Source organism: Tiliqua scincoides, chromosome 2, assembly GCF_035046505.1.
Source record: "Tiliqua scincoides isolate rTilSci1 chromosome 2, rTilSci1.hap2, whole genome shotgun sequence".
In the NCBI taxonomy this organism is placed as follows: domain Eukaryota; kingdom Metazoa; phylum Chordata; class Lepidosauria; order Squamata; family Scincidae; genus Tiliqua; species Tiliqua scincoides.
The window spans coordinates 42,471,499-42,493,474 of NC_089822.1; the positions used below are offsets into that span (position 1 = coordinate 42,471,499).

General features: G+C 42.9%; 1 protein-coding gene across 1 annotated transcript in view; it reads right to left on the reverse strand.

Moving 5' to 3' along the window:
• LIX1 (limb and CNS expressed 1) overlaps nt 1-21,976 on the reverse strand; it is a 48,708-nt gene continuing 26,732 nt past the window's right edge. Inside the window, exons 3-6 of the mRNA XM_066616795.1 lie at nt 14,454-14,594; nt 8,773-8,868; nt 3,187-3,264; nt 1-1,360 (exon numbers count right to left, since the gene is read on the reverse strand). Of these exons, the coding sequence (XP_066472892.1) occupies nt 1,076-1,360; nt 3,187-3,264; nt 8,773-8,868; nt 14,454-14,594 (600 nt within the window). The 3' untranslated portion in view covers nt 1-1,075. The remainder of the gene's footprint in view (nt 1,361-3,186; nt 3,265-8,772; nt 8,869-14,453; nt 14,595-21,976) is intronic.

Sequence of the window (21,976 nt, forward strand, 5' to 3'; positions counted from 1 at the left end):
AGGAGCAAACAGCACCTTGGCAGATCACTTTCCAAGTCAGGAAATTAGATAGAAGTTCACCTACCTTCACCTTACTCCGTAAACAATTTCTAGCTAATTCTCCTGCAAAAAAAGAAATATATCTAGATAGGTTTTTCTACAGCTAGGTTTATATTCTGTTTTGGGGGGGTAGAGGAGTGTCCCTCTTGATCATTTTTCAAAAATTAGTAATTACTGAAATTTTGACTTTATTTCATTGTTTCACAACAGTTAGGACCCAATCCTATCCAATTTTCCAGTGCCGGTGCAACTGTGCCAATGGGATGTACACTGCATCCTGTTTTGGGAATGCAGTCACAGAGGCCTCCTCAAGGTATAGGAACATTTGTTCCCTTAGCTCGGGGCTGCATTGCAGCTGGAAAGTTGGATATGATTGGGCCTTTAGGCTGCAATCCTATGTGTACATACCAGGAAGAAAGTCCCATTGAACTCAACGGAACTTATTTCTGAGTAGGCACACGTAGAATTGTGCTGTTGAAGTTGGGAAGAAAATTACTGCCCCTTTAATAGATACTTGAATAATGAGGAAAATATAAACTGGCAGGTTTTGCTTACTGCAGAGATATCTTTGTATTCACATATGACTCCCATATGAGTGAATTAATCTAATGTAAACAATTCTGTTGGCCTCGTTTTGATTATATCAAGCCATTGCCTTTAGTTATCAACTGAATCTTGCTGCTCTTAAAGAACTTATAAATCTAAGCTAAAATGATATTAAAATATTCTAAAAATTGCTCTTATTTGCACTGAATTTCACATTATCTAATGTCAGCTGTAGGCATTTCCTAAGCAGTGGAAGAGGAAGCACCCATGATTCATACTTCCTCTTTACACTTCCTGTGAACTTGTGTACAAGATGCCTGGGGTCCACATGCACCTGGAACTTGTGCATCTCCCCATAGGGAAATTTGAGAGCTGTACATTACACAGTATCCTGAAGATAAAAGGTTACTTCATGCTCATCTGGTTGATCAAGAATTGGTGAATTGCAGTCCAATCATACAAGCCTTTTTCATTGCAAGGGAGCTTTGCTCTAGCGATAGCTACTTAGAGCTAGGCTCATGTGATCATCATTTGAAGAAGTGGTGACCGGATCATTGTACAGCTGACTCAATGCTAAACCCAGTATTTCTTTTTTTTCTTTGTAGAACCGCAGCTCTTGTCCAGCTTTCCTTGCTTCTTCCAGTTCTCTAAGCGCCACTTGAAGCTCTTGTGAAATAATGCCTGGAGTTTCTTGCTCCTTCATAAGCCAGTCCAGAGCCATGTGACTTCTCATCTTTTCATCTAAGTTGTACTGTGAATAGTAGGAAATAACTTCCTATTCCCCCCAGGGCCCGGCAAAAAAATCAGAGTTAGTAACACATAACCAATAAGAGTGAACAACAAATATTGCAAAATCCAATGCATTTCAAAATAACGGGTTAAGTTTTGTTTGGAAATGTTTGGTAGCTGACCTGGATATTTCTGAACAGATGTAAGCAACTTATTCAATAGTGAAGGATACAGTGGAAAGATACCATTAAAAAATTATTATGATTTATTATTATTATTATTATAAAATGGACTTGAATGTAATTGCACTAACAGCCCAATCCTATCAGGCTCATTATGACAGCGTAAAACAGTTTCACTGTCATAACGGGCCAAATAGTAGTGTGACCAGTGGTCATTTTGGAGCTGCAGCCAGTGACTTGCTTTGGTGCATGTAAGCTGGTATGGGGTGGGGCGAACTGTGGGCCAAAAGGGGGTGCAACTGGGCATTGGGGGGGGGAGGAACAGGGGGTGGGAGGAGTGGATCTAGCAGAAAAGGCACATTCCAGATCTTGTCTCCACTTTGAAAACCTTAACAGCTTTCAAACCCCATTTTGAAAGCTGAACAGAGTTGCAGCATTCATGATACTACATTCTGGACAAGTGTACACCATTGTTAAAAAGCAATTGGAATTTGGGCATGCACTTAACCAGGTGGATATCTTTGACTCTCACTATGTTTTCAGCCCAGTCCTATGGTGGGGGGTGCAATCGGGAGAGTTGGGAGGGGAAAGAGAAAATATATTTCCTTACCCCTCCAGCAGTCCCTTGGCTGCCAATGGGTCTCCTCATACCTATAAGAACAGCCCTACTGGATCAGGCCATAGGCCCATCTAGTCCAGCTTCCTGTATCTCACAGTGGCCCACCAAATACCCCAGGAAGCACACCAGATAACAAGAGACTTCATCCTGGTGCCCTCCCTTGCATCTGGCATTCTGACATAACTCATTTCTAAAATCAGGAGGTTGCGCATACACATCATGGCTTGTACCCCGTAATGGATTTTTCCTCCAGAAACTTGTCCAATCCCCTTTTAAAGGCGTCCAGGCCAGTCGCCATCACCACATCCTGTGGCAAAGAGTTCCACAGACCAACCACACACTGAGTAAAGAAATATTTTCTTTTGTCTGTCCTAACTCTCCCAACACTCAATTTTAGTGGATGTCCCCTGGTTCTCGTGTTATGTGAGAGTGTAAAGAGCATCTCCCTATCCACTCTGTCCATTCCCTGCATAATTTTGTATGTCTCAATCATGTCCCCCCTCAGGCGTCTCTTTTCTAGGCTGAAGAGGCCCAAAGAGCCTATAAAGAGCTATGGCAGCTCTTTAGCTGACACAAGTCTGAGGAGACAAAGGGGGAGAGTCAGCTTGCTTTGGTGGGGATGAGATTGGTGCAAGTCACCCAAACCCCTGGCCTTCCTCCCATTCTGCCTCATTCCACCCACCCTGTTGACTCACTCCTGTCAATGCGCTTTCTTCTTACCACTGCTGTGCATGAAGCCTCCGTGGCACCTCTGGCTGTGGTACAGAAGCACACAGCTATACGTGCTTCTGGATTGCCATTTGCAACGGCTGAAAAGTGTGTTGCATTGCAGAACACTAGTTTTGACTAGTTTTAACTCAAAGGTTAGCGCCTTAAGTATGGGTGTTAGAAGCTCTGTTCAACAGGAAGCTGGACTAGATGGGCCTATGGCCTGATCCAGTGGGGCTGTTCTTATGTCCATGTTTAATTGCCTCCCATCAATGGGACTTTAAAATGCCTAGCTGAATTTGCTTATTTTAAGTAAATGCTGGGGAAAATGGATGCACAGTGGCATTTTAGGTGAGTACTTACTTGTCGAGAGCACTTTGTTTCACGCAGGGCTTTGAGACTTCCATTCCAATGTAATAGTTGAAAGACTATCATCAGTTCCTGTAGAACAAAAATCACTGCTTTAACACCAAATCATCTTTTGTTATGAGAAAAATAGTTGTGATTCGGTGTGCAAGTTGAATTTCCACACACCGAAGACACTGTGGTCAGACTGTTCTACCTGTATGCTAGAGCACTGTGTGAGAAAAGTGAAACTAAGGCTGCAGTCCTAACTACACTTTCCTGAGAGTAAGCCCCATTGAGCAAAATAGGACTTACTTGAGTTGACCTGGTTAGGATTGTGCCCTAAATAAATAAATAAAAATGTTCTTCCACTTGACCAAGAACTTGTTTGATTAAAGTACTTGCCTTTAAGAACTTGTTCTAGTCTTTGAGGACTACTTTTCAAAACTATGAAAGCTTCCTGTAATATGCCTTGAAAACCATCTTTAGGGTTTGTGCTACGATGTCGAACCAGAGCACATCCCAGTGTGAATACTGGAAGTGCAAACTATTATTAAAGCTCCTGATATTATTCTCAGGGTTATCTACGGGTGGGATTGGAGGTCAGGTACTGGCCCTGGGACTTCTGAGGCCTACCTCCACTGAACTGACCCAGTAACTGACTGACCCTATTCCATTTCCCACCCTCCTGCCAGCAATCTCCCTCCTCAGTTAGGAGCTGAGCTTATCACAGCCCAAGGCTGCACACATGCAAGTCACCAAGCACAAGGAAGAAGCATGAAGGTCTGTGAAGCAGACTCATCAACACCAGTGCTGTGGTAACTGCAGCAGGTGATGGTGATGATGAGCCTTAACAAGCCCAGCTGTAAGTGAAGTACTGAAAACTCCAGTTTCCATGCCAAACTTGGTGTTTGGTTTTTCTCTTCCCTTGCTGGAACAGAAGAAAGGTGGGTAAGAGAATGAGATGCCCACAGGGATAATCAAATCTGCCTGCTTATGATCAGCTCCAATTCCAAAGCATCTGCCTCTGTTGAGGTTCTTTTTCCTTTCCCTTGTGCCTTGGTAGGGGAAGATGTAATGTAATGAGCAGATCACTAAGTGTAAACTCCACAAGGCTCTGTGTTGCATTTAACTTTGGCTGATCATGACTATATGGCCTGCTGCTGCTACAAAAATTTCTACAGTTAGATGAAAAGAGAAACACCACATTAAACAAGAGCCACAGTTTGCTTCTGACTAAAGAATTCCATTATTTTTTTAAAAAAAGAACAAATGCAACACAAAAACGAATGTCCATACTCTTAGAACAATCCAAATTGTATTTATTTGTCTTAAATGAAATGCTTCCTTAATAAAATGTTTGCAAGTGTTTGCATAGCTACTGTTGTTGTTTGGTTTGTTGTTGGTTTGGGGCTTGCTCAATGTCAGTGTTTCTCAACCTGTGGTATGGGTACTACCAGTGGAACTTGAAAAGGTGACTGGTGGTGCTTGTGGGAACCCTGGACCCCTGCTGCCCAGCAGTGAGACCAGGAACGCAACACAACAAACAGTGGTAGGAGGCTCCAAAACATGTTTTCCCACTCCCCCAAAAGCCCTCCTGTCCATCCTGAGCTGCTTACTGGTGTTTATTGTGTCACATGTGGCTTCCCAACCCAAAAGAAACTGGCAATGATGTCATCACCAGTTAGTTCCAGTGGTACTTTGAATAGGTAAACCGTGTGAAGTGGTATGGTGGAGACAACAGACACTGAAAAAAATGCTTTATTGCCCTTGGTCCCACTTGGTTCTATGAGTTTTACTTTAAGGCAGGGGTGCCCAAAACCCAGCCCTGGGGCCACTTGCGGCCCTCGAGGGCTCCTAATGCAGCCCTCAGGGAGCCCCCAGACTCCAATGAGCTCCAGAGGCTTGCTGGAGCCCGCAATGGCCTGACGCAACTGCTCTCAGCGTGAGGGTGACTGTTTGACCTCTCACGTGAGCTGCGGGATAAGGGCACTGCTTGCTGTTTCAGGTCTGTGATGCAGTAGCAGCAGCAAAGGAAAGGCCAGCCTTGCTTTGTGCAAGGCCTTTTACAGGCCTTGAGCTATTGCAAGACCTTCATTCATTCATAAAAGTTTCATCTCTAATATATTCATTTATGTAAATTTATTCAAATTTGAAATGTAAATTAATTCAGCCTCCTACACAGTGTCAGAAAGATGATGTGGCCCTCCTGCCAAAAACTTTGGACGCCCTTGCTCTAAGGTAAGCATCCAATCTACTTTTCTTACCACAGCATCAGAGTTTGCAAGGGAAACATGAAGTAGTCAGCAAATACCCAATTCCTTCTACTAATCATATCATGCCATAATAATTCAATCACAATCATCACATTCAGAATTCCCCCCAAAGGAAGTTAATTGTAGTATTGTACACCAGTTTTATACATCACAGCAGATAACTTACATATGTGGCCTTTCATAAATATTTAGGGGCCAAGGGAGAGAAGGTGGAAGGCATGTGGTTAGAAGAAGAGGACCCAAAAAGGAAAGGTGTGTGGTCAGAGGAGGGAAAGTAGTACTGATGTGTGGGGCCAAAGAAGGTCCAGTAATACTTTGTGCCCAAGCATCTAGTGCTCAAACTTTCAACTTTAGGGATCCTGGACCTTTAAAATTGTGTAGGAGCGATAATTTCAGCAGGTGCAGCTTGTCATCTGTGGGATGAAAAGTTGCACCTGCTGAAATTCTCTTTTCTATACACTTGTTCTCTTCTATACACTTTAAAGTTGAAAGTTTGAGCACCCCTGATCTAGAGAAACCTGGAGAGGAAAAGAGACCCCCCCCAGGTGATTTCTTAAGGCTGCAACCCTATGCACGCTTTACCTAGCAACGGGCCCCACTGAACACAATGGGACTTAATTCTGAGTAGACATGCATAGAATTGCACTGCAAGATTTACAGAGAATATTACAGTTAGATTAATTTTAAAATAAACCACATGCTCAATTACACAGAACAACTTCAGTGATCTCAAAATCATAAAGGACTTGACATAATGTTCAAACAATTATTGAAGCTTACTAAGGACACCTTGCGATAAATGACACCCTGCGTGGTTTTCATTGTTACCTTGAGGTAGTCAGAGAAATGAAGAAAACCATATGGAAGAGTTTAAGAACAGAGATAGCTCTTGCTTTCAGAGAGCAGTATCCCAAGTTGCATTGTCATGACTAAGGAAATTGAAATCAATTGGATTTCATCATGATTAACTCAATTTAGAATACAGGCCATAGCAGTTTGGGCTATTATGATGCTTGTGTGAAGGGGACAGTGTATCTGAAATAAGCCTTAGACAGACTGGAAAGGGTCCAATGTTCCACTTTGTGAGCAATGCAAACAGTCTGTCATTTATTTCAGAAATAAATTGATATCCTCAGTTCGGATATTCCACTCTTATACCAACAGGCAAACTTTCTTGGTCTGCCTTTCATCAAACACAAGAAAAACAATTAACAAAAGCAAAATTGGTATTGTTATTCTTCAAAAAGAAATTTGTTTATTGGACGGGTTTTTAAATATGACTTGGATAGTTTAGGGGGCGACGATGTCAAGAAGTATCAGCTTGGACTGCTTAGCTAGTTTTCCAGTATATGCTAAAATAGCTGTGGGGAAGAATAAAAGGCAACTGCTCTCCAACTAGAATCTAATTTGGAAAATGCTGTAGAAGAGGAAACTGGCAAACCAGATTTTTGAACAAACTATAGAAGGGCAAACACCATCAATTTAGTTACTCACGAGAGCCCATTTTTCACAGTTGACTAATAGACTAATTTAAGATGCCACTTTCTTTATATTTTACCTTATTTTCATAATTCTATTGTGGATTTTTGTCTCCATTTTCTTAGGCCAACTCACATGGCTGGTTCTGAAGCTGGAATTCAGCACAAAGTTAACTTTTAAATTCAGTTTTCATGTGATGCATTGGTCCAGGTTTGGGGTTTAACCACCTGTCCAATTCAACAGACACCAGTGAGACCATACTGTTTTTGGAACCAACTGAATCTTTCAAATACTTTTAAAACTTTAACCCATTTCTGCCCAGCCCACAGGTGTACACATTTGGTCTCAGTTGCGTATATGCAACTTGGCTTAAGAAATGGCTTAAGAAGGTAAACTGAGTGGGGGGGGGGGAGAGAGAGAGAGATATGAAGGTCATTCCAGAGCTAGTAGCAGCTACAACTATAATCTAAATTCATTCCCAAACCTTCTGCCTGCCCCATCCCCTATATAGTGGTGGTTTGATACTTTTTCTTTATGTCCTTCCTAGTTCCTTAGAATCTAGGTTCTAATCCCAGCCTAGCCTTGTTAGGAACAAAAGTGAAATGCCCTACTGAATCTTGTTTGTGTAAAAATAACCAAAATGTGTAAATTATTTTACAAGTCACCATTTTGTGACTGTTTCCGTCTCCCCAAGCGGCTTTTCAACCTCTTCATAAATGACCTGGAGACAGGGTTGAGCAGTGAGGTGGCAAAGTTTGCGGACGACACCAAACTTTTCCGAGTGGTGAAGACCAGAAGTGATTGTGAGGAGCTCCAGAAGGATCTCTCCAGACTGGCAGAATGGGCAGCAAAATGGCAGATGCGCTTCAATGTCAGTAAGTGTAAAGTCATGCACATTGGGGCAAAAAATCAAAACTTTAGATATAGGCTGATGGGTTCTGAGCTGTCTGTGACAGATCAGGAGAGAGATCTTGGGGTGGTGGTGGACAGGTCGATGAAAGTATAAACCCAATGTGCGGCGGCAGTGAAGAAGGCCAATTCTATGCTTGGGATCATTAGGAAGGGTATTGAGAACAAAACGGCTAGTATTATAATGCCGTTGTACAAATCTATGGTAAGGCCACACCTGGAGTATTGTGTCCAGTTCTGGTCGCTGCATCTCAAAAAAGACATAGTGGAAATGGAAAAGGTGCAAAAGAGAGCGACTAAGATGATTACGGGGCTGGGGCACCTTCCTTATGAGGAAAGGCTATGGCGTTTGGGCCTCTTCAGCCTAGAAAAGAGACGCCTGAGGGCGGACATGACTGAGACATACAAAATTATGCAGGGGATGGACAGAGTGGATAGGGAGATGCTTTTTACACTCTCACATAATAACCAGGGGACATCCACTAAAATTGAGTGTTGGGCGGGTTAGGACAGACAAAAGAAAATACTTCTTTACTCAGCGTGTGGTCGGTCTGTGGAACTCCTTGCCACAGGATGTGGTGCTGGCGTCTAGCCTAGACGCCTTTAAAAGGGGATTGGACAAGTTTCTGGAGGAAAAATCCATTACGGGGTACAAGCCATGATGTGTATGCGCAACCTCCTGATTTTAGAAATGGGTTATGTCAGAATGCCACATGAAAGGGAGGGCACCAGGATGAGGTCTCTTGTTATCTGGTGTGCTCCCTGGGGCATTTGGTGGGCCGCTGTGAGATACAGGAAGCTGGACTAGATGGGCCTATGGCCTGATCCAGTGGGGCTGTTCTTATGGTTGGTCCTAAGGCTATGGCAAGAAGCAGAAGCAGAAAAAGTTTGGCTCTCAGAAGCCTGAAGTCTGCCCACCCTCTGAAACTGATGATGGTACCTGAAATTCCAGCATTGTTTTTCCCATGTTTGATTCCAGCATATAATGATAGGCTCCAATACTTGTGCTTGGATCATCTGCATCATTTAAAGTACCCTTTAGCAGGAAAAAAAGAGAAAATTTTCTTCATTATATGGACACATAGAAATTTTAAACCATTTTGACATCCTCAGATTATTTGTTTTGTGCTACATTGACAAAATTCTGATCATTTGAAGCTCATGACGGACCCTCTGGGAATTTGTGTAGACCTCTCTGCAAGAACCTTTTGTAGTGATGATGCAGGGTATAAAGTTTAGAAACAAATGCTGCTATTATTATTATTATTATTATTATTATTATTATTATTATTATTATTATTATTATTATTATTATTATTTATTAACAGTATTTATATACCGATTTTCAACTAAAGTTCTTAAAGCGGTTTACAAAGAAAAATCAAATAACTAATGGCTCCCTGTCCCAAAAGGGCTCACAATCTAAAAACTCCTAGTTTAAAACTGGGCATTTCTAATGGTATCTTCCTATGAAAAAACGGTGACTTTCTGCATCGTTCATGTCTTCCTTGGGTCATACTTAATGAAGATTTTCAACAACTGTGTTATAATTCAGTAACAAGTGGGGGCTTGGCTGGTCCAAACCAGTTGGGGTAAGTCTGGCTTCAGTTTGTAGTGCAGAGTAGCTGTCTGAGACAACAGTTCATTGAACAAGTGGCTCTTCTTGGTGTATGAAATATGTAATTTGGCCTTTTTTTAAATTTAAATAGCTGCCAGAAGGGATGGGGAAGATCAAGATAAGGACTGCTATGAGATAAGGGATTTTAATCCTTTGACCCTAGCATAGTCCAAATACAGATTGATGTCCTTATGGATGCTATTTTCTCCAGCCAGAGAGCTACTATTGACACCAATGGAGTTTGTCTCCTGGGGCAGCCTTGCTAATCAGGATACTGGAGGAGAAGGGGCAAAGTTTCCCCAGCCTGTGCTCCTGATTGCCCCTCCCTCCAGAAGTATAAGATTACTGTCATATCATAAAACTATACGATTAATGTCATGTGTGACATTATGACCCTCACACAATGATTTTTGGAGTTGCAGTTCAACACAAAGTGATTCTCACGTTGTTTGCACATGGCAAATTAGCCTTGGTTTGGGGCTTAATATCTGTCCAGTTTGATGAAGAGGCTGGACTGGAGTCAAGGGGCAGAGAAGCACTCAGACCCAAGAACAGCCTGCTCCTCCTTAGGGAGGCCTCCCTTGTAGTGTCTGTATCTTAATGCCACATTCAGTGGATCAATACAACAGCATGAAATAGCCATTTAGGTGGAAGGTTTGGTTTCTTGCCTCAAGCTTTATATACAGTTTTCTTTTGTGGGGGAAGGGGGGAAACCAATCTCTAAGGAGAATACTTTTTTGGAAGTCCCTTCTTATCATCCTTAATGTTCTTGGGAAGCTCTGCAGAGCTGAACACCACTCTATACACAAGACAGTTTCTTTTAGCAGAAATGTCAGCAAATTTATAGCTTTTGAAATGCAGTAACATTAACACAAGGCTGCTGAAATATTTATGCTGGCTTTTAAATATCCCTGAGGACATCTGCCCAGAACTCTGCAATTCTAAGCTTTTACCTTTAGAAAATTTCCATAAAAAATGATGAATTGCAAGAAATGAACCTTCGTTTTTGAAATCACAGCTAAATAAATCATGGCCCATTTTCCCAAACTTATGTAGATTAGCATTGTCCCTCAACAGGGCATGGGACTCATAAAGCTTGCAAAGAAAGGATTCCTTTCATCCATAGATCAGATATACTGTATTCCAGGCCCTCTCCACTGCTCTGCAAATACACCTAAATTATAGCCCCTCCTCCTTTCCTATCTTCCCCCCTACCCCCAGAATCTCATAAGGGAGACTTTAAAGTGAAGAGGAACAATTTCAAATGATACATCTCACCAGAGGTCTGCTACTCTGAACCCTCTGCCCAAGTCATTTCATATCTTCTTCTCCCTCCTTATCAGCCATTCCGTCTGCAGCGATAAGAGGATTTCATTAAACTACCCGAAGTCTGGGGACATGGCTCTGACTTAGCCAGCACTTTTTACTTCTAAGAATGTTGCTGTGTATCCTTCCATGGATTTGCCAAATGTGTCTCCTGGACTAAAAAAATTTTTGTACTACCAAAAGACTTCAAAATATTACATCTGAGAAACTTGTTTGCAGATATTACCTGCTTGCAGTAAGATATATTTTTGACCATCCTAAAAAACCTAGTTGCTTGGCTTTTCGCCAGGATAATGGCAATAATGAGAAAATCAACCAGATTACTCATTTGAGGGGTATTTTATTTATAATTCAAGGGAAAAAATACTTGGAAAAAAAGCCAAAGGAATTATATAAAGTGCCTGAAGGCAATAGGCCAGTAAATGCATGAGCTGTGTGTATGGCAATTGATTGCATCTAGAAATTAATTGCCTTGTAGACATATTTGGAAGATGTATTAGGGAGGTATTGTAGGCCAGTGGTAAAGCAAATGTTTTGCATAAAGAAGGTCCGAGGTTCATAAGAACATAAGAAGAGTCCTGCTGGATCATGCCAAAGGCCCATCTAGTCCAGCTTCCTGTATCTCACAGTGGCCCACCAAATGCCTCCAGGAGCACACAACAGGATGTCTGTATCCTGTTGCCACCCTCTTGCACCTGGCATTCTGAGGTAGCCTACTTCTAAAAACATAGGGTTGCACATGTCCATCATGGCCTGTAACCTGTGATGGACTTTTCCTCCAGAAATCTGTCCAAGTCCCTTTTAAAGGCATCTAGGCCAAACATCATCACCAAATCCTGTGGAAAGGAGTTTCACAGACTAATTACATGCTGGGTAAAGAAATATTTTCATTTGTGTGTACTAACTCTCCCAACACTCAATTTTGGTGGATGTCCCCTGGTTCTGGTGTTGTGGGGGGGGGGGGGAGGGGGGAGCACATCCGTCTATCCATTCCCTGCATAATTTTGTAAGTCTCAATCCTTGGCATTGCCATACAGGTTTAGGAAAGACCCATACAAAACTTCTGCCAGTGAATCAGGCAGAATCAAGCTATATGGAAAAAGCATCCAAGTCAACATATAAAGCAGCATTCTACGTTTCCTTCCTATAATGCAGGGGTGTCCAAAGTTTTTGGCAGGAGGGCCACGTCGTCTCTCTGACACTGTGTTGGGGGCCGGGCAAAAAAAAAAAAAAGAATTAATTTACATTTAAAATTTGAATAAATTTACATAAGTTTACATAAATGAATATATTAAAGATGAACTTATATGAATGAATGAAGGTCTTGCAATAGCTCAAGGCCTATAAAAGGCCTTGCAAAAAGCAAGGTTGGTCTTTCCTTTGCTGCCACTGCTGCCTCACAGACGTGAAACAGCATGCAGTGGAGGGAGCCCTCATCCCACAGCTCACACAAGAGGTCAAACAGTCACTCTCATGCTGAGAGCAGTTGCGTCGGGCCAGTGTGGGCTCCAACAAATCTCCAGAGGCTCATTGGAGACTGGGGGCTCCCTGAGGGCCGCATTGAGAGGCCTTGAGGGCCGCAAGTGGCCCCAGGGCCGGGGTTTGGGCACCTGTGCTATAATGGAATGGAACCTTCCAAATCTAGTTGCTAATGCTTGGAACTGCAAACCTTTGTTGACATTTTTAAAGTTGTATGGAAGTTTCTTATTGGCATTTAACATAATACATTAACAATGTTAATATATTCCTGTTTATAGAACAATTGAAGGCTGTGAACGCACTTAAATTTTGATAAATCAATAATGTGGCAAGGTACTGATGATTTTTTCCCTAGCATACTAGCTTGAATTGGCATTGTGTTTAAATTCATAAAGGGTAACTTCCACAGGTATACCATGTGTAGTACACATAGAAATCTGTATCCATTGGTAAATGCAGCCATTTCCGCAATGGAACTCAGTAGCTGATGACAATGTACAACAGTGCTAAACCAACAGAAAAAACTGCAGCTAACCTCAAATGCAGATGTTAGCAGTCTGATTCGGTTTCGGTATATTTAGTGACAAAAGCTCCCTGCCAACTCATTTCCTTGCCAGAGGCAGTAACATAGTAAAGAATAAAAGAACTGAAACGGAGATACAGGGAAGTGAATTGAAGGGCTAGGATACTTTACAGCATGGGTTTAGCCTTGGGGCCATGGCTGGCTTTCCTTATATTTTATAATTCACTTGAAGAATGTATGTGTTCCTTGGGGGATATGGCAGGATGTAACTAGGCTTTTCTGATCATTTATCTTAATAACATTACTCTTAATTGATGCATTAATGTATGTGTGAGAGAAGGTGGGGTATGAATTTTTTTTTCTTTTTTTGAACCAATGTCCTAACTGATGAATGAGGCAACATTTCAAGTTTAGGTAGAGAAAGATAAGGTATACCCAGGCTATATACAATGAACTAACTTTTTTTTCTTTTTTATTTAATATACTGAGAACAGAATGGCTAAAGTTCAGGTGGTACCTCAGATGGTCTGCTATTCCCATTTCAAGTGAGCCTTTTTTCAGATCGTGATTGGCATATCTAGCACAGGGAAACACATTAGGTTGGACCCCAACTAGTATGAACAGAATATGTTCCATGGACATTCTGCATGCACAAAGGGGGAGAGATAATTTTCATAGAGCCTTCCCTTTGCTTGAAGCCCCCCAGCTCCCAGAGACCCTTTTGAGGCATAGGGGACTGCAGAGGGAAGGGGGAAATGGATGAAAATTGCAGCTCACCCCTTGCACACTGGAGATCCTGGTCCCTGTGCTGCCCAGGGCCAGAACCACAGTGCCGTTCCCTCCGACTGAGTTGAATGCCCCCCCCCACTGGGGGCTGTCTGAGGCCTCTGAAAGGCCTAAAACATCACTTCTGGTTTTTGGCCAAAAACCAGAAGTGTGCTTTAAAGGCCTTCCAGAGGTCTTCAGGCAGGCAAGGAAGGCCAAGGGAGGGAACGAGGAACGAGGAAGGCACCGCCACCCCCGCAGGCATGGTGCCCTGGGACATTTGCCCTACTTCCCCCTTCCCAGATACCTTTTACAAACTGAATATTTACCTTTTACGAAAATATTTGCTGGGATCCAACTGATTGTGTCCAACACATCTCCCCACTCATTGGACCTGCTATCCAGTTCACCTCTTATATGCCATGGTTGGGTTTGTAATCTTTCTTTAAGCATTGGGCTAGGACCTAGGTGATTTCTGACATAAGCTGAATGGGTGGGCCATTCCTGCCTGTGACCTATCCACAACAGTGTTTAAAATATTTCACATGTTGATACTTATTGGTAGTATACTTAGTATGTAGAGTTATTTAAATGAAGAAGAGTTTGAAAGGAGGGCTGACTTTTTGAATGCAGGGTATATCATTTAAGCATACCTCTTGGGGAGAGGTCAGTCCAGGTTAACCACTTCCCAGACAACTTCTAAAAGTTTAGCCTTGACCCCACCACCGGCATAGCAGGCTTCACATGTGAAGGGGGTGAGGGTCAGAAAAGAGACATTAATCATGGTGGCAGAAACTCCTCAATGGAGATACTGTTGTGTGGAACCTTTACATTAATCATTTCCTTACTGTTCTGTAATTTACCATAAATGCAGCTGATGACAACTCGCAAAACTATGTATGGTACTTACACTAGTTGAAGAAACTGCTTCCTGAACACTCTCCATAATGAATTCCTTTGTGATTCTGCGACAAGGCAGTTCATTGAAGAGGGAATTGATCAGCGCCACTTTTGCGGCATCCCGCCTCGCTTCAGCCCTGCTCAAGCAACACTGAAAAAGATGGAATTTTAAGACCCTTGGAAAACAAACTGCCCCTCCTCAAAGCATGAGTTTTCTTAAAGCTGAAAACAGATAAGAATTCAAACACAAGAGATGATCTCAGTAATTATCAGAAACATCTACACTGGTAGTCTCTATAGACAACCTCTTGAAAACTGTGTTCGTTAGTAGTGAACAAATGCAATATTTGCAGACTAGCTGTGTGTGTGTGTGTGTGTGTGTGTGTGTGTGTGTGCAACTCATGATTTGATGGACGCCATGAAAGAGATCCCAGATAGGCACATTCATAAGGCTATCAATGGCTTTTTGTAGTGCATCAGTGAATACCAGTTGCTGGGAGATAACAGCAAGGGAGGGTTATTGTCTTCATGCCCTGTTTGTGGTCTTCCCAAAGGACCTAGCTGACCTCTGTGTGAAATGTGATGCTGGATTACCTGCACCTTTCGGTCTAATGCAAGAGGGCTCTTTCTTCCCCCTTCAATAAGGAATGAACTAGTGGGACTTATTTCTGAATAAACACTCATTTGATCAGGCTGTACAGTATTTCATAATTCCTACCATATTTGTTTGAAGAAAACAAAATCTCAGAAAAAAAAATTTCACCTTCTGTTGATTGCCGCAAAAGCTGTATTAAATGTATTTTTAAAAAGCCCCTATAACTAGCCATTCCTTTGTCTATGAATATGACACCTGAACAATCCGTGAGCAATTCCATGCACCTCTTTTATAACTTTCCGGAGGTGCCTACATCAACATATCTGAACATACACTTTTATGAGTTTCAACCTTCTCTTGTGGGTTATATGAATGTTTACTTTTTCAAATTCCAAGACAAAATTCAGACTTGTATGCTTTTAATAATAAACGTTATAATAGAAACCAATCCAAATAATTTGGATTTAAACCATCTTTGCAAAGACTAAACCCAGTAAAAATGAGATATAAAAGAAACTATTTATTTTAAGTAAGAACAGCACAGCAGCAGATCAAAGAGTCTGCATGAACTTAAAAGCAAATGGCAAATCTTTGCAGAGCAAGAGATTTACAAATCAAGAAATACAAGAATAATTCTTACCTCTTTCTGAAAGCAATTGGAGACACAAAGGCTTTACTAAATTGAGGATTACAATTTAAGTCCTTGACACAATTTTCTCCTGCAACTTTCTTAAATTATTTTCTTCTCAGTATAAAAATCATTTTCATTGGCCCCAAGAGAACAGTACTATATGAGAATTGTGTGAATTGGGGGCAAAAAAAAGTTTCTATTAAAAACTCAACCTCTGATTTTTGTGCAGGCAAAGATGGCTGCAAGGATAACAAACTCTGGGGGTGGGGGGGAGAAAAAGTGAAAAGTTTGACGCATGATGTAGTGCGTCATTGTGTAGTGAAGATTAAAGTAGCACAACAAACTAGCTACGCAAGTAAACTGAAATGGTGCGTGTGAAACTAGACCTCTTTTGCAGCCACAGGAATTGCTATACATACACAGCACATGCCTGGCTCCCTCATTCATTTCAATGGATGGCAGCCTGAACACATCAAAGTGAACGTGCAGCTCTGAATCGGGACAACGAGGCAATAATCCAGTACCTTAATACTAAATACTCAGGGCTTTCCCACTGCAATGTATGCAATGGCTTGCACTGTGCAAGCTGCCCACTGGGCCCAGTTGTGTACTGGAGTGGCATCAGGCTGTTGAATATGAACAACTGTTCATGGAAAATAATTTTCAAGCAATACAGGTTTGTTCTATGAAGCAGCATGATTAGAAAGACTTCTAGCCTTTCTGCAGAAATAAGTGGGGAAACTCTTGCTTTAGGGCAGCAGCGGATATACCATAGACTATCAGCCCAATCCTATGCATGTCTACTCAGAAGTCAGTCCCATTTGAGTCGATGGGGCTTACTCCTAGGAAAGTGTGGATAGGATTGGGCTGTGAGATGGGCAAAAGCCCCAGGTGTTGGCCGCTAGGACCCCACAGAAACCTCTCTGAGGCTCCTGACGTGGGCGGAAACTGTGTTTCCAGTTTTCCGGAAGCACAGTTTAAAGTGTCGGGAAACCTAATAGAGGTTTTTCCCCAATGCAGGTGGAAGTCACACGAGGCTCTGTGAGCCTCAGGTGAGTGGGGGGGGGGGACTTTTTGAGAGGGGGGGCGGTGACAACCCATGGGGACGCCATTGCGGACCTTTGCCCCGGATGCAGGACTTGGGAGGTCAGCTGCTGCTTTAGGGTTTTATCAGGGGTCAGAATCTAGATCGGAATCTAGAAGATAATAGTCTAATAGAGGCTCTGGAGGTTAATACTGTGTTGATGATGGCTAATGAACTGGCTGCACTCTTCCTTAATCAGCTATTATAATCACATTTTGTCTGCAGAAGGTGAATGTTCATTAACAAACTAGTAGAATGGTGGTGGTCACAGAAGAGATGGTAAACAGCTATCAGGCAAAATCAGTAACAATGATCAGGTAGGGCATGATCTAGGCAAGCTTAAGTATAGCTGGATTGTGCTTATATACACCATAAGGTAAGTAACCTAACTGAATTTTACTATTTGTATGTAGCATTTACTTTGAGTTTTTAGCACTTATTTGACTTGCAGCTCAAGCCTGCCTAACTCCCTGTGTGCTGATGCAGCTGTGTCAATCGGGTGTGTGTTGCATTGCACAGGGGAAGTGTTAAGCTGCAGAAGTCCTCCCTGAGGTAAAGGAACATTTGTTCTTTGCTCTAGAGTAAGCCCTGGGTCTTACAGTCCTGCTGGATCTACTCAGACCTTACTGTGGCAAGTGGACCTGGGAAGGTGAATTTAGGGGATAGGATATCAGCAGTGCAGCTGTCACCAATACTGCCCTAGGGTTCAGAATGCCTTATATGGCATACAAATGTCACTTCCAGTTTCCCGAGAGAAACTGGAAGTTATGTTCTTTCAGTCAAAACGGCCATTCTGAAGCCCGCAGAGGCAGTGGGTGGACACTGTTTGATGAATGGGTAACCGGAGTTGCATTTTTATCTTCTTCATTTTGTGTACTTTCTCTAGAACAGGGGTGCTCACACTTTTTGGCTCGAGAGCTACTTTGAAACCCAGCAAGGCCCAGAGATCTACCAGGGGGGAAGGAAGTGTCTGACAGACACCCCCTTTAATGTATGGAGCCCCTGCTGGAGTCTAGTCAGTTTCGTCAGTTTTGTTGCTGCATGCCTGAAGAGCAGCTAAAGTGTCAGTTTCAGTGTCAGTTTAGTGTCAGCTAAATATGTCAGTTTCGTCTAATCACTAGACGAAACTGACATATTAACAATTTGGAGAGACAGGGCTCCGCGATCTACTCATTTTGCCTGGCGATCTACCGGTAGATCACGATCCACCTATTGAGCACCCCTGCTCTAGAATGAGTTTGGAACACCTTATATATGCTGTGTTCTAAACATATTCTATAATACTTTGAAAAGTATATGATCATGCTGAAGAAAATTATTTGTGCCTTAAAATGCTTCTGTGTTGTGCTTCTGTGTACTAGAACATCACTGCCTAAATCCAGCCCAGACTTACTGAACTGTCCCCTTCTAAGTAGAGCTGCCCTGGCGTCTGTTTTGGCACAATTGTGGGGAAAGCAAAAACTATTCGAAAAGTAGATACAGGATCAGTTCACAGCACTCTGTGCCATTAGGGAGAAATGGAGGGGAAAACCCAAGGCTTACTTCTGCAAGGAGCAATGGAATACAGAGACCACAGAAGGGAACGGGTTAGTGAAGCGAGTATGGGAAGAGATTTGGCAGCAGATATTTCTTGATTAAATACACTCCCATTGAGTAAACAAGTGTGAGCATCAGCTTTCTGGTTCAGAATGCCCATTTCCTTCCCTGAGAAGCAGCTCTTCAAAATAGTTCCAGGCCTCTGGTGGTGTGGGGTGGGGGGGACTGGGGTGGAGGTGGGAAGGAGGAGCAACATGTAGTTGGTGTGCCAACCAAAACATGACAAACAAGTAATTATCCCAGCGTGCAGCTTGTCTATTCTGCCACTGAAAAAAGGCAGAGCAGTTTCGTTTTCCTGCACAATTTCAGCAAGAGTTCCCTCTGAGTTATCTATGTGTATTTCACAAACTGCATTCTAAATTCTGAGGAGCTCAGTAGTTTGGTAAGGAGAGCTGCTGCATTATCCCAGGTAAACTGCCGTGTAAATAAATTCAGAGTACACCTTTGGACGTGTGTAGGTAAGCAACACTAAACATTGCCTCCCTAAACAGAAATGTGCACTCAAATCAGCTACATTCAATGAACATATACAAAGGCTGTTGCATCTCAAACACAGTTCCTCATTGTAACTTTAGCAGTCATAATGGCTATGTGTGACTCCTGCAATCAGGGCAGAATGCCTCTGAACAGCTGTTGCAGGATGGGAGAGGAGTATGCCTTCTCTTAATATTGTGGGCTTCCCAGAGGCAACTGGTAGGTCTTTGTGGGGAATGGCAGGTGCTGCGCACACCAGCAGCCATTTTAGAACGGCAGAACATTCTTCCACTATCATAAAGCTCTGCCCCTGACAGTCCTATCCTGTGGGGGGAGCGCTTACAACAGTAGAACAGTCTGCCACATAAAATGGCTGCCAATGGAGCACAAAGCACTATTTTGTGAGCACCACCACAGTAGGCAGCAGTGTTCAGACGCTGCCACTGGACTGCTGTGTCCAGTGTCACTGTGTCACTGCTGTGATTGCCGGACCAGGTAAGACAGTGGTGGGGGTGGAGGCGAGGAGGGGCAAAATGGGGCAGGAAGGGGATGGAACGGGGGCAGGGAGGTGGCAGGAGGGGTGGATCCAGCAGCAATGGCACATGCTGGATCACTCTTTTGCAAGCCTCCCCTCCCACTTTTTCTCCTTGGACCTGTGCCAGATGCAGAGCTGGTGCAGTCCAGAGAGAACCATTGTGGAGCAGGAGGCTTATGGAGGTAAGGGGAAATTTGCCCTTTCCTCTCTCAAGCCTCTAGATCTACCCCCTCCCCACTAGATACTATGCATGCCTTTTTGATATAGCAGCATTGATGGGGTGAGGAGGATGAATCTAAATCTGGGCTCTAAGGTCCAATCCTATCCAATTTCCCAGTGCCGGTGCAGCCTTGCCAATGGAGTGTGCACTGCGTCCTGTGATGGAGAGGCAGCCTCTTCAAGATATGGGAACATTTGTTCCCTTACCTCTGGGCTGCATTGCATCTGCACCCGTGCTGGAAAATTGGATAGGATTGGGCCCGCAATCTGTTAGAAGAGTCTCTACTGATGCAGCTTGCCTTTTTTATCTTCAAAATAGGGCATGCAAAATATCTCTGGATGGAAATAGAAGGCAGAGACCTGAGGATGACTGCATGTTTTCTGATAGCCAAGAATGTGGTTTCAGGAAGTTACCTAAGGTTGTGATGAAGGAGATGAAAGCAATATGCTCATATACGTAGATGATGATTATCCAGTGAATTAAAGATCTGTGTAAATCACAATAAACCTGGATAATGAAATTAGGCTATTGCCAACCCAGAAATAAATAATGGAGGTCTGTATGCATTAGAAGCCCTATTAAACATCTCAGAGATTTCTGGATCTGTATTTTAAGAGTTAAGAGTACTTGGTTTAGACATAATCTCAATACTATTTGCTTTTGTAATTGTGGATTCTGTTTTCAGAAGGCTAAAAGGGTTAAGTAACCCATGCTTAAATAGTTGGGTGGATGTGCTGGAGGTGATGAGAGAGGAGAAGAAAAAATCACTTGTTAGATAAATATTTTGCATGTTTAAGGATTTTTCTTTTTAGCTAAGGGCCAAACCACATGTTGTGTGTGATGCATGTTTTGGCCACTTAATTTCTTTTCTTTTTTTCTCTTCTTAAAATAGTGAAACCATCGTGGGTTGTTTTGTTTTTTTAAAATATGTTGCCTCCATTGTGGTTCTGACTGGGATTATACCCTTGCATCTTATTTGCAGAAGAAAAAACACTTCGATGGGATTGTTTGATATTCCCGTTGATATTTCCTTCTGTCAATATCATGCAGGGACAGTTCTGATTGGGAGTAACAGAGCATTTAAAAAAACACAAAATCCTACCTGGCTGCTATGGTTTTGCTGCATCCCGTGCCAGTTTAAGAATAAACAAAACAGGAAATGAAGCAGCCAGAACATGCATTAGATGTAACGTTTGGTTTGACATTTGTTATTTAATACATTTATATTAAATAACGTTTATATTTATATCTATATCAAATAATAATCAAATAATTATTTACAAATGTAAGGCTTCCCAGGGCTGTGAACTGTGCTAATGATTTTCCTCACAGCTTCCAGTTGTCACCCCACAGCCCTCCATGCCACATACCATGTGCTGCCTAGGATCCCAACCCGAAGCAGCAGCTTTTGGCTGGCACCTAGGGCCAGGGCCTCTGAGAGGAAGTTTATCAGGGGGTACAAAGTTTCTTTTGGACCCCTTCTCAAAGGGGAAGGGGGCAATGGGGGAAGGCAGAATGGGGGGGGCAAAATTGGGCAGGGGGAGTGTGCTGACAGCCAGAATAATCTTTGGAGCCCGGGTCTACCCGGCTTCTGGATGTAGAGCCGAGGTCTACCCAACCATGTGGCATTGGTAACTAGATAAAGTAATATGGAAAGCCAAACACACTCCTAAGTCTCTCTAAAATCTTTGAAATTTAGAAAAAAATTTCTGAAAACATTGCTGAAAATCAATGTATTTAGCCAATCCAATGTACCTCCCCATATGACAATGGAGCCATACTAATTGGGAGCATTCTGTATCCCACAGGGGAGTTTTAGGCCCCAAAGTTCTCATCAGGCAAGAGAATATTTGCTTCCAAGTCCCTGCCACCGAACGGGTCTACTCAGACCTGCACTGTGACTATATAGCTGGTGCAGGTCTGAGTGGACCCAGGAGAATGGATTGAGACCAGGAAGGGGGATAGGATACCAGTGCAACCACTGCCACCAATATTGCCCTCTTCCCGGCCTTGCTCTGCCCTCCTCCCTTCCCCAATCTCTGCCTCGGTCCTCACCTTTCCTCCCACCCTCACACTAACTTACTGGCACCAGGGAATGTGGACAGCCCACTAGTGTACATACCCAGCCACTCTCCACTTGTGGCAGTGGCCAGGTCGCCTGGAATGGTATGTTGTGCTTTGCAGCAGCTGTAAAGAGCTTTGCACTGGCCTTACGCACTAACATAATGCCCTATTAGGATTGGGCCAAAACAGTTCTGCTTCCCAGCATGCTTCACCCAGCTGGTTTGTTTGAACAGGAGCTAGAGGGAAATGAACAGGAAGGTGGATGGATAGATCTAACGTGGGAGAGGGAGGAGGAGTGGGAGGGCTTTGTCTCCTTTTCCTTCATGCCTGCCCG